Consider the following 18,174-nt stretch of genomic DNA (forward strand, 5'->3'; position numbering starts at 1 on the left):
AAATATATTATTTAGTATAAAATCTATTAAAATTCATATTTAAACACTTGTAATCAACGATTTAGAATCTAAATTTAAAGATATTTGAATTTAATAATGGTTATTCAAATAAAGTAAATAAATTAGAATAGGGAAAGATCGGTAGCGTGGTACCGATCCTATCCCTAAATCATCTTTCAATCTATTTATTTTCACCTTCGCTTTCAGTGAAGTTTTGAAAATTAAGGTAACACTTTTCGTTGGTATTCTTGAGGGTAGAACAATTTACAATGATTTGGGCCTCACTACCATATTTTTACTTATTTTTTAGTTTTCACTAAATATTCTACTAAATATACATTTGTTGCTCAATAAGTAGTAAATCCGCTTCCAAATGTCTTATAAAGTTTTCCTTAATGCTCAAGGAAAATATTGCATGAAAATAAAAATTTTTGCATTTTTAACAAAAAAACGTGGGTGTTAGGAAAAAAAAAAAAGTAGAAAATAAATAAAAAAAATAGAAAATGATACGATGGGTACTTCTCCACCGATTGATTGTATAGTAAGTCGCGAGCAAGATAGTGACTGTACCTCGTATAAGTCGCTAGTATCATAACGATCGTGGCTTTCCAAATGTTTTTTTTTTTTTTTTTTTTTTGTTGTTAATTTTTCTTGTACTTCTATTACCTTAACAACAAACTATCATATTCATGTTTTTCAAAATATATTATTTAGTATAAAATCTATTAAAATTCATATTTAAACACTTGTAATCAACGATTTAGAATCTAAATTTAAAGATATTTGAATTTAATAATGGTTATTCAAATAAAGGAAATAAATTAGAATAGGGAATTTAATAATGGTTATTTGTAGTTTAATAATGGTTATTTTCTGCATGATTTAGACTCAGACTTTGTTCCCACGTTGCAACTTCGAATCGCGTTTTCTGCCTTTTTAACTTTTACTTTTTACTTTTTACCGCGTAGTTAAATTAATGCGCAAAGGTATAAAACCAAATCTCTCAATCCGTACGTGGAATGGAATATATAACAAGTCAAAAAGAAATGCCTGGTGGAATCTCTTGGGCTCTTTAGAAAGCCATTAAAATTATACTGTGGGACCATTTCAGCTGTTGCCATACAACTCTTTGTTAGTATTTCTCTAAGAGGTTGTGTTATCCATTTACTTATTTTTATCTGTCACACATTTTTCCTAAGTTTCTATCTTTGGATTGAGATAAAAATTACAAGGATGTGCGAAAGATAAAAAATATGTGTGAATAACACTACCCTTATTGCATTAGCATCGGTCGGCCGTCGTAGGCCGGTGGTTGGGTAGTTTTTGGTTTCAAAAGTTGCATGACACTTGCTTCACAGAGAAATTCTTCGGTCCGGCTGATGTAAATTAAAGATACACAAAGGGGTGTGTAAGACGCGTGTTTTTTATCGAACAGTTGACGTAGAGCTATAGCAGGGTTGATGAATTTCTAGACCAATTTTTAAGTACACAGTTCAACGAGTACTTATTTAAATGGGAATGAAATGCCACCTGTATAGGCAGCACAACATTAGTTGAAGATCATGTAAAACATGTTAGTCACGCGCGGCATGCTCCTTCTAGGATTGAACATGTAAAAGATATTTACATATAAGCAATACTGAATGAGAGGAAATTGAACGTATGATTCGGAATGCGAAACTAAACGACGCTTTTAACAAGTTTAGTTACAATCCTCTTACAATCTCATACATGTTATTGACATTTTGATAACTGAATGATGCCAACAGAATCACAACATTAAACTTTATTCAGTCTTTTGAATTGATAACTACAAGTAATTAAACCCTTGAGCCAATGTTGCCTATATTTGTACATAACAATACATGATAATTGTTGCAAAGCTCTACTATGTATACATCTTTCCCCAACAGACCAAACGGTATGAGTATCAAGATCCAACGAGACCTTTGTGCTGAGCATACGACATTATCAACAAGAAAAGGGAGGCGCAAACCATCCCCGTGACGATGATCACCTAAGTTAGGTTAAGGAAATGGAGTGAGAAAAGAAAATGAATCCAAAAGGTGAAGAAAAATTATGTGGAGTGTGGGGGTATTTGTACGTACCCATTTGAATACGTATTCATGACCATCATTCCAAGTATACGGGATGTTCATGCCAAAAATTGCGGCCACCAAAGAACACATAGACAAACAAACAGTTCCAGAACTTAGGAACAGCTCTAGCTGTCACCGGAAACTCATGTTAACTATCAAAATATGTACTTATGGAACATCGGCATAGTATCTGTTTGAGTCCTAAAGACATTACCTGAATTAGCTGATTCCGATGATTGTCAAGCTGCAATGAAAGAGGCATTAATAGCTCAGACATGGTAGCTCTGTGCATTTAGTTAATGAAACTACACAGCATGGGTCAAGTTCGAAATCAGTGAGTCAAGGTTTCAATATCATGTTACCAACCATTACCTGGATGTTAATGTAATCCTCTGTGTCATCGATGTATTCGCGCAGCTGGTAAAGAGATAAGGAATCACATATTATATAGGTAGAAAGTTAGGATGCTGCAATACTAGTAGTAGCGCATACCGTTGTCAATTTATTCAATGTACCGTCAATTTGCATGAAGTAAGCCTGCAAAAGATAATAGGATTCAACTCAGACTCCAGATTTGGTTTGGCTGTACGACAGTACAAGACTTATGCTGAATTATAACCTCGAGCAACATTTCAAGTTCCTCGACATCATTCTCATCTTCAACTGTCGTTGCTGCACTCGCCCTGCTTGTTCTGGATACCTTTGACCCTATAGTTATAGTAGGTGAGGCGAGAGACCAATTTGGAGCGCCAGAGTCGCTGACGGGTGAAGTCCCGACCATCTTTCTTGATAAGTAAAGGTCTGCCATGTCATCATCGTCATCAAGAAGTTGTTCAAGTTCATCTCTTACCTAGAATGCAGTATTCCATAAAAGAAATAAGTTCATATTTTAGCAACTTCTTCAACCTTTATGGCAACAAAAACAATACAACATTGTTAAGGGAATTGATTGCAGAACTAAATCAAGAAATAAATCCCCTGCATCGCTGAGCATAATAGGAATGTAGTTAAGTTATCAGCATATGAGCCCTGTTTTCAGCATAATATCGTTAACCAGTATACCTTTTGAACCCTATTCGTCAACCTGGTCATTGCACTCTTCAACTTACGCACACGATCCAAATTACGACTGCTAATCTGCAAATATTTCCAAGTGTTCGGACAAAGAAGAACAATCTAAACGTGTTTTCCTTCTATCATGGAATACGAAATAATGTAACTCAGAGGCTTTTGACACTACGGTTATGCATCAGGGATTTATAAAAAAACGAAATTCAAATAAATCCTTTACCTTGGAGGTCAGCTCATCTAAAGCCGGATAAGCAGCAGCCTCAAGTTGTCTAGTCTGCGCATCAAGAAAACTACAAATACCTTCTAGTGCAACTTCTAAAGCTCGGAATTCGAATGGGAATTCTAAATCATGACATGAACATAACAACCAGGACATTGAGTCAAAGAACAGATAGACAACAAGCACAAAAACTTTGGTACCAAAATTGAATTATGCTAAAGCAACTAGGAACACAAAACTGAACTTAAACTTCCTGAGCAATATTATCCATCTTAATAAGCACGAAGTTCTGAAGAGCATCAATCACATTCACTGAATCATACCGTTTTCGTCATCGGTTTCGCCATCTTTTTGTACCCCAGAAGCATCTTCTTCTTCTCCTTGGCCATTGAAATTGGCGCTTGATGGAGGCAAGCGTCTTTGAAGTTCCTCAACAATAGGTAGTACATTATCATCAAGTGGGTCTCTAAGCAATACCTACACCAAAAACAAACCTTAATCATTTGCCTAAAATATATTTTACTTCATTAACCAACCCACTTTACTAATTCTGATTATTTTTATTCAAGCGATATTCTGATCTAATCTAAACTATATTGCACGGAGGAGAACTTGAATTTCGACGTAGAACGGGACTTCACTACTCGAGCTAACTTGGTCACGCTCAGTTCTGCTAAATTGTGATTAGTTGCAAGTTTAGTGCGTCTTATATTATAACAAACAGTAGTTAGAGTAGAGACAAAAGGCAAAGGCAAAGCAAACGTTACTAAAACACTAATCAAATTACCTCATCCGCTGTGATTATTGCTTTGATGTGCTGGAACCCAAATTTGAAAAAGGCATACAAACCAAGCACAGTGTTTAGTACAAGAAAAAAAAAGCCAAAAGCAGAATCAGAACGAAAAGCACTTATGGAAATCTCACAACCGACCTCCAAATTAAGAACAATGACTTTCTCTCTGCCCAAGATTGTAGACGGATACGATAACAATGGATCGAGAAGCCGAAGATCTCGAGCGTGAATCTGAACTCGGCGGATAATGGCGTGCTTGTCCAAATCCAAAACCGTTCCCTGCCCGTCATGGTCCAGCGAAATCCAGCTTCTCAAAGATGTAGTCTTCTTCTTGGCAGCGGCAGAGGCTTGAGCTTGCGTCTGAGCAGTCTCCGCGGCCGCCGGGACCAGTAGCCCATCTCGGGCCATTTCCAGAGCGCACATATCTACGATTGGGAAAAGCTGCTTAATGGAAAAGCAGATTAATCAATGTGGGGAAGTGGGAAAGTTTTCAACTTCTTGTGAATCAATCAACTGGGTTTGTCGGTGGATTGGGAAATTTGGAGGACTCATGGATTTTGGGGGATTTGGGATTGGGGAGGTGGGTTTTGGAGGAAAAGAGGCTTGGAGGTAAAACAATGGTGAAAACTTGGAGCTCTAGAATTTGGTGGGGATATTTGCATGGCTTGGTGGCTGCTAGTGGAAGTGTAAGAGTGCAAGTTAAATTTTGCGAGGGGAGAAAAGTATATCGGAATCAATTTTTACTAGCATTTAATGGCGCGTGGGCTCACAATCCCTCTCATCAACTATTTGCCTGAAAGCTGGTTTTTAATAAAAAGATGTCTTTCCACTAAAAATTTAGATATTTGAGTGACTAATTTCGGACTAAGCATTTGTTTAAAATGTCGGGGCTTTTAAATGGGTATGAACTTCATATAACGGATCTCTCGTTAGAGTGCATTGGAACACTGAACTACGAAATTGTCAAAGTCGAATAGTTAACGGTGCATATACGACTCCCTTAATTATACTGGAATGATGTTGATTGCGTTTTGATTTTGGTTTCCATGTAAGTGGAAAAAGTTAAATGATATGCGCACGTTATGGAATAGTTAACTTTTAAATGATAATTGACAAATATATGTTATTCAACAAAAAAAAAAAAAATTATTAGACCAAGTGCCTGTTGTTTATTTAGTTTGCCATTTTCATTTCGTGAAATAAGTGTTTGAAATATTTCTAACATCCTCGTATCATGTCATGTTATTAATAATGGTTTTCATATAAAGAGTTCTTAAAGAAGCTCACGTAGAAATATAAATGATAATATACACTTAAAAGAGTGTAGCATGGCTTGCTCGGAGTGTTTTGGCAACACTGTTATGTGTTGAAATCTTGAATGCCATTCCGAACATTTCCGATTAGTTGGAAAAAGAATCATTGATTCTAGTTCTCCTTGAATAAGAAGGATAATAACATTCATAACAAACTCATTACGTGAAATAAACACGATTAAGAACGATAATAACATTCATAACTAATTCATTATGCAAATAGCATCTTACAGCAGTGGCAGAAATCAATCATGCATATGCAGATGGGGGTTCGACCTCCACTAACTCCCCTCCCTTAACAACTATATGTCTAACCTAGTAATGTTGTCGCTCAACTAAATGAACTCATATAATTTATAAATTATCATTTTTTGTCAAAATAGTAGAATTTATTAGATTCTAATAGGCATGGTTACATCTTCAGCTACAATATTAAAGAGAAACTCCGGACCAACATCATCCCACATGAAGGTGCGATTGAAAAAAATAGCATGTGAAGCAACCACGTGAGCAGCCATATTATTACTCCACTAATAAACAGAAACTTCACATCTCGTAGTTGAGATGCTAAGAGCTTGATATCATAAATATAACCATCTAGAGAAGCATCAATGGCCTCCTCTCCATTAATCATCTTCACCAAAGCTTGAGCGTCGGTATAATTTTCATTTGAAGCCAGTTAATATGGTTGGTAAGATATTAAGGAGGGGGAATCAAGGAGGGAGTTGTTGGAGTGGAGTGTACCACAAGAAATTAGTTAGACAAGTAACAACTTGGTCTTTTTGTCAAAAACCAAGATGCTTGAAATACAATTGTTAATGTCTTAATGACATGCAAGCACGTTAAGGATTAAGAAATGCGTAAAATGGTTGTCCCCTCACAGTTACGATACGATCTTATACATACATGTGACTTGCTCTATGTTTTTAGCGCGTGGAATGAAATAAATTATTTTCTTGATTTTAACTGTAAGATTTCATTGATGAATAGATACGGGTACACATATTTTAGTGATCAAATCCTTGGTATGGCAGCCTAATTCGCTAACAAAAGATTGAACTTTTGTATAATAATTAGAGAGACGGACTAAATGCCTACTTTTAACAACGCTTATATTGTCTTCAACTTCGTAATTATCACCTGCACAATTCGTCAGGTATGGAGTTTTATTACAAAACATTGCGGTATTAGTTAGAGTGAAGTTATAATATTTAAACTCTTCTTCTCTCAGAGATATGATAGATGTGGGATATTTCATCACCATCTCCAAAACATGCATATAACCAAATATAATCAGGCAACCTAATCGACTAGCAATTTCTTTTTCTTTTCTTTTTTTTCTTTTTGGTTTTTCAAACCTTCAATAACAATTAGGAAAATATACCAACTTATAAAAAATGAATCACAATTCTCTATTTTCTTTCAAATTTCAATCCCTCTATTTCATTGGAAGTGGAATCAAATCTCACAATGTCTAGACGATTGCGATTTAAAGTAGTCAAATAGAAACTATGAAATTAATGTGTTTTTCAATAATTTATTATTTAAATATTGGATTTTTTTATAAACATTTTTATGTGTGATTTTTTAAGTTTTGAATCATTTAAGGCATATTATAAAAATAAATTACCAAAGAAAACAAAATATATGAATGTACAACATATTAGATTGCCTAAGAACTCAATTGTCATGTCACTTAGTATTACGGTTTAGTGGTATTCCTCTTCATTAGTAAATGAGAGATTTTATGTTCAATTCTTGCCAAAGACAAATTTGAACCACATTATTACTAGTCTATTGTGAAATTTAACCCACTCATTCACTGTCTTAATGTAGATAATATTGTTTATTTATATATAAACCAACGACATTATTAATACTAAGAAATTGGAGGAGGGAGCTTGCCTCATGCTTACAAAATTGCAAGGCCGGCTCCAGCTCACCTCCTACTTCTCTTCTATCATTGTTTTGTATAAATAATTTAATACATGAAGGTTTAATAAGTTGTATAAAATTAAAAAATAAATAAAAATACATAAAAACATAAGAGACTTTGCCAAAAGTTTTAGACGTGGAAAAATTACCTAAGGGTTAAGCCCACCTATTTTTTAAGGAGCAAGATTCTCTCATCTCCTAATCTCTATCTCTTTCTATCCCCTCGTATTTAAGCGGTTGCGATTGCGTCACGTCTATATTTTGTTTTGAATTTTTTATATAAAGAATAAGACAAAAAGAAGAATGTGAGAGGAATGAATGGTAATAGAAGGGGAGATAATCCTACTTCATTTTTTATTCGTGGATCTGTGTCTGAACACAACCCACTAAAATGGTACAATTAAACGATAAACAAAGTTCTAAACTCATTTATAGAAAAAAAATTACCAATCAACTTGTCTCAGCAGTGAGACCACAACTTCACCGCTTATTGATAACATGATGATATGTTTTCTTTACTATAATAGTATTTCCAGCAATAGTGCACTTGCCATGCCAATTGGGTTAGACAGCCTTCGGGTTGAACAATTCAACTCCAGCGGCTCCAAAAGGATCAAGCGATTAGATCAAGGGCAACAGCTCGTTGGGTTGCCCTGCTTATCCAAGCCCTGACTTGTGCCAACAGGCAATGGCCTGACACCAGGCATCAGACAACTCGATTCAACCCATTGCAAGCAACCGATTCAAAAGGCTCGCCCTTAGCCGTTGGATTTTCAACATTAAAAAAATACAACTTATGCCACATGGCATAATTTAGTGCATCTGATTTAAACAAAATTTGGTTAATCAACGGCCTAGATTAATTTGAAGGTAAAATAATCTAAAAAAATACCAAAAATTCTAAAAAATTACAAATTTAATCTACCAACACACTTAATAAACTTACAAAGTTCAACCATCTTCTTCATTCGTCATTTATTTTTAATTAATATGCTTGTTTTAATGTTATTGTCACATCCCGGCCCGGGACGGATCACTTCCCGGGCCCGCTCCACCACTATAGCACGATATTGTCCTCTTTGGGCTTACCATTCCCTCACGATTTTGTTTTTGGGAACTCACAAGCAACTTCCCAATGGGTCACCCATCATGAGATTGCTCTAGCCCCCTTCTCGCTTAACTTCGGAGTTACTACGGAACCCGAAGCCAGTGAGCTTCCAAAAGGCCTCGTGCTAGGTAAGGATGAGAATATACATTTAAGGATCACTCCCCTGGGTGATGTGAGATGTTACAATCCACCCCCCTTAGGGGCCCGACGTTCTCGTCGGCACACACGCGACCAGGGTTAGGCTCTGATACCAAATTGTCACATCCTGGCCCAGGGCGGATCACTTCTCGGGCTCGCTCCACCACCATAGCACGATATTGTCCGCTTTGGGCTTACCATTCCTTCACGGTTTTGTTTTTGGGAACTCACGAGCAACTTCTCAGTGGGTCACCCATCATGGGATTGCTCTAGCCCCCTTCTCGCTTAACTTCGGAGTTCCTAAGGAACCCGAAGCCAGTGAGCTCCCAAAAGGCCTCGTGCTAGGTAAGGATGAGAATATACATTTAAGGATCACTCCCCTGGGTGATGTGGAATGTTACAGTTATGCTTTGATTTGTATTTAAATTAAATTATCGAAGTTAAATGCGAAGTTTTATTTTCAAAGAACACAGTTAGAAGGCTTAAACCATAAAAAACAAGGGCTTATAGATTTTAGGACCTAAATAAGATTACTTTTAGATTATAACCTGAATGGTTTTCTCTATCCAATTTAAGTCCCTATTTTAAAATCTTAAAGCCATGTCATATTTAATTGCCTCTATCACATATACTATTTACAAACTTGCCATCCACATTTTCCTATTCAATTCATAATTAAGACTTAAAATTGGAAATTGACTTTCACACTCAAATCACCCATTAATACACTTAAATCAAAATTCTTAAATTTTAAAAAAAATTTTGTATTGATTAATTGTGAATATAAATGTGAAGGAAATGACAAAAATACATTACAAAAGACAAGCAAAACATCATCACTAACACAGTTCCATCTTCATAAGAAAAAAGAATAACACCCATAAAAATTATAAGTACATTAACAAAGTGCTATACATGGGTACAAAAGTATAAGTGCACAAGCATAGGTACGGAGGTATAAGTGTATAACCATAGGTACGGAAGTATAAGTGCATAGGCGTAGGTATGGAAGTATAAGGGCATAAACATAGGTACGGAAGTATAAATGCATAGGTATAGGTACGCAAGTATAAGGGCATAAACATAGATGCATAATTTCGGTTGCAAACTTTACTCCATGTATCTTCATATTAGTACACAAATCATAGATTTAAAAATACATACTTGTCAATCTCCATAGAAAAAAAAATTATCATACACGAATAAACACAATTCATAAGTAAAAAATAGATTTGCAAAATAGAGAGAGATAAGAAATAATATAAAGGAAAAGTGTATATGTGAGTTGGACATGTTGCTCTTCATAAATAAGACCTGATTGTGCAACTCGTATAGACATTTAGTTCAAATATATTTTTATTGATTTCAAAATAAACATATAAATAAGACCTTATTTTTATTGATTATATTTGTCCTATATGATATAATACACCATGCATCTCATATGTACTATATATATAACATACGTGACGGGCTGCTATTCCGCGTTCCCGAACTCTCTCTCACATTCACATATGTTTTTATATGTTTTCATTCTATATACTAGAAGATGAGCACACACTCTATGTATGTGAATAATTTCATTTTATTTTTTGTTTTTGATTAAGGAGGGTGATTAGTTTTTAATTTTTTTTAAAAAGAGTATAAGACAATAATGATGAGACAGTTTCTCTTAATAAGGTCATATTTTTTCTTAATATAGGGTAAAATAGGGATATGATTGCTATTTTCTCAAAATGTACATAATTACTATTTTTTCCTCCTTATGTAAACGTTGTGTATCAAAAGTGAGGATAAAATAGGAAAAATAGGGATATGATTGTCATTTTCTCAAAAGGTTGACAAAGAGAGTTTTCTTAATAATAAAAAATAATTAATGTTTTGTCTTCCTTATGTAAATATTGTGTATCAAAAGTGGAGGTAAAATAGGAATACGATTGTCATTTAAAAAAAAAAAAAGGCAAAAAGTTGACAATGAGGGTTCTCTTAATAAAATAGAATAGATAGATAGAATATATATATATATATATATATATATATAATGTATTAAATTATTTGTCACATGTTTTTATTTATTTTTATTAAATATTATGTATTAAATTATTTGTCACATAATCCAATTTCTTGTCTACCTTCACATGCAATTACCATCACTATCAGGTAAGAAAGTAGTAAGTGACTCGAGATCAGGAAATGAAAAAAAAAAAATATATATATATATATATATATATATATATATATATATATATTAGTCAATAATATCTTCTTTACTTGCTTAGTTAAAAACTTGAGCAAAAGCCATGAGCTCCATCAGAGCCGCCCCCGAGGGTAGTTGGAGTAGGCACCCACCTAGGACCCCCACTTCAGAGGGATTCCCAATTTTTTGGCGAAACTAGGCAAGTTTGGACAGAGATAGGCAGGAGCTATGCAAGCTTATATGTATGTAAATGCCGGAATCTGGAAATCTTTTGTTACGAAGTTGGCCTCGGCCGAGGAAGAAGACAACCCTATTGCCAACATCATTTTAATTGCACGATTTTACTTAAGATGGTCCCACCATCTTTGTTTTATAGTTGCATGTCTTATCCCTTTTAAATAGTCTCCACCATCTTCTTTTTATTTTTTGCTTCTATCTTAAATATCATCTTTATATTTATTTTTATGAGGTTTTATTACCCTATTTTAAGATCACACCACATATATCTTTATTATGTACCTAAAAGGTTAAAACTCTCACCTTTTTAAAAAATAACATTATTTAATGTTCAAATTAATTAGTTTATATAATATATAATAAATTATTCAAATCCGCCTCGTCCGCCTAGGTTCGTATACGAAAATAACTATCATCTTCACTCTAGTATTTTCCCTAGCTGTAAGATGTTGTCTCTGTAATGTAACCATTCATTCATTCATTCATTTATTGAATGTAATAAGTGACATTGTAACAATAGAAAAAATGATTGGAATTTGGCATACTGGGTATGGACTTCTCTTTCGGTTTGAACTTTGAATTGGTTGAAAAATTAGATTATGTAAACTTAATAAGTGCATTTGCATCTAAAACCGTGAGATGAGTAATATTTGAGTAATGTTTGTATATCTTTCTTTTTTTATATTAATTTTTAATGATATTTGATGTAATAGACTTTTCATGTAAACTTTGAATTTTTTTTACACATATCAATGTACAAAGGATCAGGAGTAAGAGAACTCTGGGGCCCCACTTCAAAGGCTTTCCTAGGGCCCCCAAATTCTCAGGGCTGGCCTTAAGCTCCATCACCCATTTCAGGCTTGCAGCTTTTGTCAGTGTTGATGATTCATGGAGGAATAAATTCTTATTCAATTTCAGTTGATTTCTTTCATCGCGTAATTACATTTGTGAAACGAAATTTTTTTCAAGCTCATGTACCTTTTTTAAATAAAAATTTGAGTGGGAAGCTCACATACCTTTTTAACAAAACTCCCTTCTACCAACTGGGATGAGATTTACTTTGTAAACTACTCTAATTTACAAGAAAGAAAATTCAAATTTAAGTGCAAGAAGGGCAACGTTTATATCGTACCCAACTAGCCTAATTGAAATCCACAACGGAATTAATGAAATTACTCTTAAATGCATCGAAATTAAGACCCATTTTGACCAACAAAATGGTTAAGTTCACTATAATTTCCACCCTTAAACACGGATCAGTCTCTTTATTATTGCTTAAATTTTAGGGAACATTTAAATGTTAGATGTTAGCTTTTGACTTGAAATTGTTTAGACTATTGGGAGCTTGGAATTCACTCAATCGTCCATCGAATTTCAAAATTGAAAAAGCTTTGCAAGTTGGGTTCAAAACTTGAAAAGCTAGGTTGGAGTTGGATCACCTACAACAATACATAGGACGATAAAGACAAACTAGTCCACACGATGGTTGATTTTTTTATTTTTTATTTTTTTATAAGACAACTGTTGACAAACCACAATTATTCATCCTTTTAAAGTCTGGAGGTAGGTAGTTGGAATTGTACCATATCCGTGGCTACAATCAGGCAACTTCAAAGTGTACAAAATATCGAACCAAGACCTTCTATTTTTTCTTTTAATGAGTTATTGTTCGCACTTTTTTACTAGACCACTTATCGTGATGATTAATGAATAAGTTTTCATCATTTCAACATGTTGACCTTTTAAAGTTATTTAATGCATTACATGAGTTCATGAATTAGGTAGTGTTGTGAATACATTTAATATGTAAATCTCATTATGCTACCGTAACTTTAGTTATAAGAAGTTATAGACTCAATTCACATGGACAAGCCTCGAAGAAGTCATGAGTTCAAATTTCCTTTCCAATAAAGCTAGAATAAACAAATGTGCCAAACGAAGAAAAAATATTTATGGAAGTGGTAAATTGCACAAAACAAGGCTAGCTTTAAAATCACTTTTGTGAAAATGTTTTCAGAACTAATCTTGAATAAATATGCGAGTAAATCTTAAAAAAACATTTGGAGTGTTTCTTGCAGAAAGAAGCATTTTAAATGCTTTTAGAATCCATAAATATTTTATCTAACAACGCTTCCAGTCATTTTAAAATGAGTTTCAAACAAATCTACTTTTTGAGTTCATACCCTCGCTCATTTTGTATAAATGATCCTATCATTTTTTAAGTTTTTGCTAAATCTCACACTGACTAGCAATAATATGGTTTAAATTCGTCTTCGGTGAGAACCGAACATAAGACATCTCACTAACAAATGAAGAGAAATACCAATATACCGTAGTATTAAATGACTTATCATTTTTAAAGTAAAAAAAAAAAAAAAACTAAAATAATTTTGCAAAAATCACAGTTTTAAAAAATATCTTTGAAAATATCTTATGCAACTTTTGGAAAAAAAACACAATCATGACGGTCATTTTCAAAAATCAATTTAATCCTTTCTATTTTAGTTTTAAATATTTTTTTTATTTCAGTTACAAGAATTTAAGCTATATTTACGAACATAATTAATGCCGAGAAAATATATAAACCTAATTTTTCAACAAACAAATGATTAACCTAATTTTATAACGATTGTCAGCAGCACTCCTCGTTGTTATCACCAAATACCTGCAACAGAATTTAACGTGCCACCATGTAACTCTTACACGCGTCCCATAGTCCGAGTGCGACCAAATAGTCACACTACTCAACGATAAGTAGCTATCGTCCACATTATCCACCCTGGACCCGACGGCACCGTCACCGTATTCGTCGACATCCAACCGCCCCCAATCCCGCGTAACAATAACAAGCAACCAATCAGAAAAGAAAAGAAAAAAAATCTGATTTTCCCCTTTTTTTTTATATAACAAAATCTAATAAATATTAAATATTCCTAAAAAAGAGGAAAAAAGAAAAACTACCTCCCTCGCTGAACAAGAACATGGCCGAACAAGCTATTTCATAAACACGCACACTCTCTCTCCTTTCTTTCTCTCTCTAAGATTGCAAAGTACGAAAAGGGACTGATTCAAAACCCTAGAGTTTGGCAATCTCTTCTTTTCTCGCTTCTTCGTACTGTTTTTTATTTTTTTTAATTCCAGGTGTTTTCTTGTAATTGAAGCATCGGATTCAATTGCTTTTGCTTGTGATCTGAGAAAAATCTGTGAAATGTGCTGTTGTTGGAGTGGAAGAAACCCTAATCGCCATTGATGAAGCTGTTTCGTCGATGCCAGAGGATCCTCATCCTCGCTCTGCTCTGCGTCTCTGTTTTCGCGCCCATCGTCTTCGTCTCCCAGAGACTAAAAAATGTCATGCCTACTGGTAAATATGAAATTCAGATGTAGTGGCACATTCGTAAATATTTGTTTGGTTGTTCAGTTATGGAGACTGACTGATTCGGGAACTGTGGGTTTGCAGGGCGGGAGGAGTTCATAGAGGATTTGAATATTGTATGAATCCTTCTTCTCAAATCTCGGTTTTTGTTTTTGTAATTTTGTTATGTTGTGTTTGGTTGCTGAGAAAGTGAGAGAAATTGAACTTTTGAATGTTAAGGGTCTGTGTTGTTTGATGCCGGCTAAACTTTGAAAAATTGTTTCTTTTATGGCTGTTCAAGATTAAAGATGGTAAACGTATACGTTTCTGAAGCTAGAGTTTTGATTTTTGTTAACCAATTTGAGATTGAAGGTGGGTTTTGTTTTGTTGGTGCAGAAATACAGGACTGGTAGTGTGAAGCTTAGTGTCGAGCAGGTAGTGAAGGACTAATTGACCCGATATGGATTCAATGTGAATTTTATCAGTTGTGGTTTTGATTTTGGATATGCTTTTGTGATTTAGGAATCGAGTGGAAGCTTGAAAGAGCCGAGAAAAGTTTTATACGAAGACACAGATTTGCTTTCCACAGTTAATTATACTCGTAAAGAGAATAATGTTGATAAGGAATCCGGAAATGTTAGGGACGCTACTGATATGTTGGAAAGAACTAGAGACGGTTTGTTTATTTTGACTGGTGTTTGTATTCGTTTCTTTCTAAAATGCTTTCTTAATCTCACATTGTTTACTGTGCATCTGCTTAATACAAATATCAGGAATCAAATATGAGAGCAACAAAGGAGATAAGCAACTTCAGCAGAGAGAAATATCAACCATGTCTGGGGAAAAGGTATGCTGTATAATCTGGTATAAGTTTGCTGTTGCAAGTCGAACATCGGAGTATGTAGTTTTTTGTTCAAGTTTGTGCATTTCAGGAATTAATAAGAAGCCCAAAGTAGTGCCTTTTATATAATGGTGATATTGTACGCAATTTCAGAATGTATTGTGACAAATCATGGTGGCAACCGTACATTGTTTTTGTCTGAATTCAAAAGTATGTTTTACCTTCTGTATTCTGTATATTGATTTATATGGTTTTGGTCACAGAAGCAATTGAACAAACAGGATCAGAATGTACACTCTCAGTCACGGGAAGTAATAGATGAGAGAATAAGACAGATGAAAGACGTAAAATCTAATCATGCAGTTCAACACGATCAGAATGCACATTTAAATTTACAGAAAGTTACAGAGAAGATAAATGAGATGAAAGATCAAGTGATTAGAGCTAAAGCATACTTGAGTTTTGCACCACCAGGCAGTAAGTCAAGTTTAGTGAAGGAGTTGAAACTGCGAATTAAAGAGGTAGAACGAGCAATTGGTGGAGCCACCAAGGATTCAGATTTATCAAGGAGGTAAAACGATTCATGTCTTTTATTTTCCTCTTGTCTATTAGTTTCCAAACATCTTAAACATGCTACATAAAGAAAAGTCAACAAGATGTTGAAAACAAAAAAATAATCTGAAAATGGGATCCACTGTTCTTATAAAAGGAAGCAAGTAATAAGTTATGTCAATAGACGTCTTAGGCTGAGGAACACCATCTTGAGCTCTCATTAATATTCTCTAAAACCGAGTAAATTGCAGTGCCTTGCAGAGAATGAGAAACATGGAGTCTTCGCTATCTAAAGCCAGCCGTACATACCCAGATTGCCCTTCCATGTCTACAAAGCTCCGTGCTATGACTCAAAATGCTGAAGAGCAAGTTTGGTCGCACAAGAAGCAAGTCTCTTTTCTGTTCAACCTCGCTGCAAGTACAACCCTGAAAGGCCTACATTGTCTTTCTATGCAGCTGACTGCAGAATACTTTGCTCTGGATTCCAAGGAGAGGCAGTTTCCTAACCAGGAAAGGTTGCATGATCCAAAGCTCTATCATTATGCTGTTTTCTCCGACAATGTTCTGGCATGTACAGTGGTTGTGAACTCCACTGTTTCCACTGCCTTGGTAATTTGACCGGGCCTTTTCAGTATTCTGTGTTAAACTTCAAATTGATTTCTGAATCCCCATGATTTTTCTTTTGGCTATAGTGGAGAATCAAAAGATCCACTTAGCTTAAGCAAAAACCATGACAGTTAATCCCGCCCTTAATTTTCACGTTCTCTTTTAATGTTGCACACGAACAAATGGACACACTATATTATTAGTATGGCATGAAAGCTTGTTGACTTGGTTTTTTTCCTTTTGGTGTAATGATGTACAGAAACCAGAGAAGATTGTTTTCCATGTGGTGACTGATGCACTCAATTTTCCAGCAATCTCAATGTGGTTCTTATTAAATCCTCCTGGAAAAGCCACAATCCAAGTCCAGAGCATAGATAGTTTCAAATGGTTGTCGACCAAGTACAATACAAGATTTAGGCAAAACTCCAGTGACCCTAGGTATACTTCCGAACTCAACCACCTCCGTTTCTATCTGCCAGATATCTTCCCGGCATTGAAAAAGATTGTGCTCTTTGATCATGATGTGGTGGTGCAAAAGGATCTAAGTAGATTATGGAGTGTTGATATGAAGGGAAAAGTAAATGGAGCAGTTGAGAATTGTCAGGAGAGTGAAACTTCCTTCCTTCGGATGGATACATACATCAACTTCTCAGATCCATTTGTGGCAAAGAAGTTTGATGCCAATGCATGCACGTGGGCATTTGGGATGAATTTGTTTGACCTTCAAGAGTGGAGGAGAAAAGATCTGACTAAACTCTACCATAAATACTTGAAATTGGTACCATCTGAACTTCTACTTTACGATTCTTAACTTATTTCCTTTTCGGGTTTTAACATTTGGCATGATACATACACCTCCCGCTTGTAGATATTTAAATGCTGTTATGCAATCATAACCTAATGCTTGATTTACTCCGTTTTTGGTTGCAGGGTTATAGAAGGCCATTGTGGGTGGCTGGGAGTTTGCCCTTAGGTTGGGTCACCTTCTATAACCAGACGGTAGCTTTGGACAGGCGGTGGCACATCCTTGGGCTGGGTTACGACTCAGATGTGGTTCGTGCTGACATTGATCTAGCGGCAGTAATACACTATGATGGAATCATGAAGCCATGGTTGGACATTGCGATTGCGGGGTACAAGGATTATTGGAGAAAATATGTCAACTATGACGACTCTCATCTGCAACAGTGCAACATTCATGCGTAGAGTGGAGGAAAGGCACATGTACCACATGATTAGTTGCTTCTTGCTCGTGGACAATGGAACTGCAGTGATTCCCTGAATTCTTTCTTTAACGATTCTTCGATGTAAAATTCGGCTCAATTTTTTCCCAAATTTTTCGGGGCGTAATCTTTCTAGGATCCGAGTCAAAAGATATAGAAATCATTGGAATTAATAAGTTTCCCTGTGGGATTTTGTATTGCTGGTCCGTATTTCGTGTACATAACTTGTTTAGATCCATTAGCTACACAATTCAAAACATCTTTCAACATAGACGGATTCACTTTGTTATTTGCTTTTGTATAAGGTATAAACCCTCTTATCTGAACTTTGTCGATTGTTCCAAGATAAATTTGTGCTGAAATCAAGTTAAGCTACCTGAATAACTTACATGATACAAATACACTGCAATTATGATGTTCTGTATCAGTGATTTATTGCCATATGTAAAAAACTAAACTGCATTGTACTCGTACCATGAAAGTCATTCG

At 35.0% G+C, this 18,174-nt stretch overlaps 2 protein-coding genes across 3 annotated transcripts; one reads left to right on the forward strand and one right to left on the reverse strand.

The window, feature by feature from the left end:
- Window positions 1–1,768: 1,768 nt before the first annotated feature.
- On the reverse strand, window positions 1,769–4,895 carry LOC137728981 (magnesium transporter MRS2-I-like). 2 transcript variants are annotated; one of them, XM_068467797.1, is made up of 11 exons: window positions 4,322–4,895; window positions 4,178–4,207; window positions 3,714–3,867; window positions 3,391–3,512; window positions 3,162–3,236; window positions 2,719–2,949; window positions 2,592–2,636; window positions 2,472–2,516; window positions 2,314–2,343; window positions 2,109–2,228; window positions 1,769–2,017 (listed from the first exon to the last, which is right to left on the reverse strand). In XM_068467797.1, exons 1-11 carry the CDS (start codon window positions 4,604–4,606, stop codon window positions 1,931–1,933), a joined length of 1,224 nt encoding a protein of 407 aa, XP_068323898.1. In that variant the 5' UTR covers window positions 4,607–4,895; the 3' UTR covers window positions 1,769–1,930. The 2 variants fall into 2 exon arrangements, with proteins under 2 accessions (XP_068323898.1, XP_068323899.1); XM_068467798.1 differs by lacking the exon at window positions 3,162–3,236.
- Window positions 4,896–14,062: 9,167 nt separating this feature from the next.
- LOC137729186 (probable galacturonosyltransferase 6) lies at window positions 14,063–18,011 on the forward strand. Its single transcript, XM_068468041.1, has 9 exons — window positions 14,063–14,472; window positions 14,569–14,600; window positions 14,860–14,898; window positions 14,986–15,139; window positions 15,237–15,310; window positions 15,568–15,875; window positions 16,108–16,465; window positions 16,722–17,240; window positions 17,393–18,011. Exons 1-9 carry the CDS (start codon window positions 14,361–14,363, stop codon window positions 17,666–17,668), a joined length of 1,872 nt encoding a protein of 623 aa, XP_068324142.1. The 5' UTR covers window positions 14,063–14,360; the 3' UTR covers window positions 17,669–18,011.
- The last annotated feature ends 163 nt before the right edge of the window (window positions 18,012–18,174 follow it).

This window comes from Pyrus communis, chromosome 3 (genome assembly GCF_963583255.1).
Source record: "Pyrus communis chromosome 3, drPyrComm1.1, whole genome shotgun sequence".
Lineage (NCBI taxonomy): Eukaryota > Viridiplantae > Streptophyta > Magnoliopsida > Rosales > Rosaceae > Pyrus > Pyrus communis.

Excerpts from the sequence above, each read along its gene's own strand:
- LOC137728981 (XM_068467797.1), bottom strand. The coding sequence starts at position 4,606 with ATGTGCGCTCTGGAAATGGCCCGAGATGGGCTACTGGTCCCGGCGGCC. Across the intron at positions 3,513-3,713 it reads CGAAACCGATGACGAAAACG|AATTCCCATTCGAATTCCGA; the intron begins GTATGATTCAGT and ends GTCATGATTTAG. Across the intron at positions 2,018-2,108 it reads ATGAATACGTATTCAAATGG|GTGATCATCGTCACGGGGAT; the intron begins GTACGTACAAAT and ends AACCTAACTTAG.
- LOC137729186 (XM_068468041.1), top strand. The coding sequence starts at position 14,361 with ATGAAGCTGTTTCGTCGATGCCAGAGGATCCTCATCCTCGCTCTGCTC. Across the intron at positions 15,140-15,236 it reads GTTGGAAAGAACTAGAGACG|GAATCAAATATGAGAGCAAC; the intron begins GTTTGTTTATTT and ends TACAAATATCAG. Across the intron at positions 16,466-16,721 it reads CCACTGTTTCCACTGCCTTG|AAACCAGAGAAGATTGTTTT; the intron begins GTAATTTGACCG and ends AATGATGTACAG.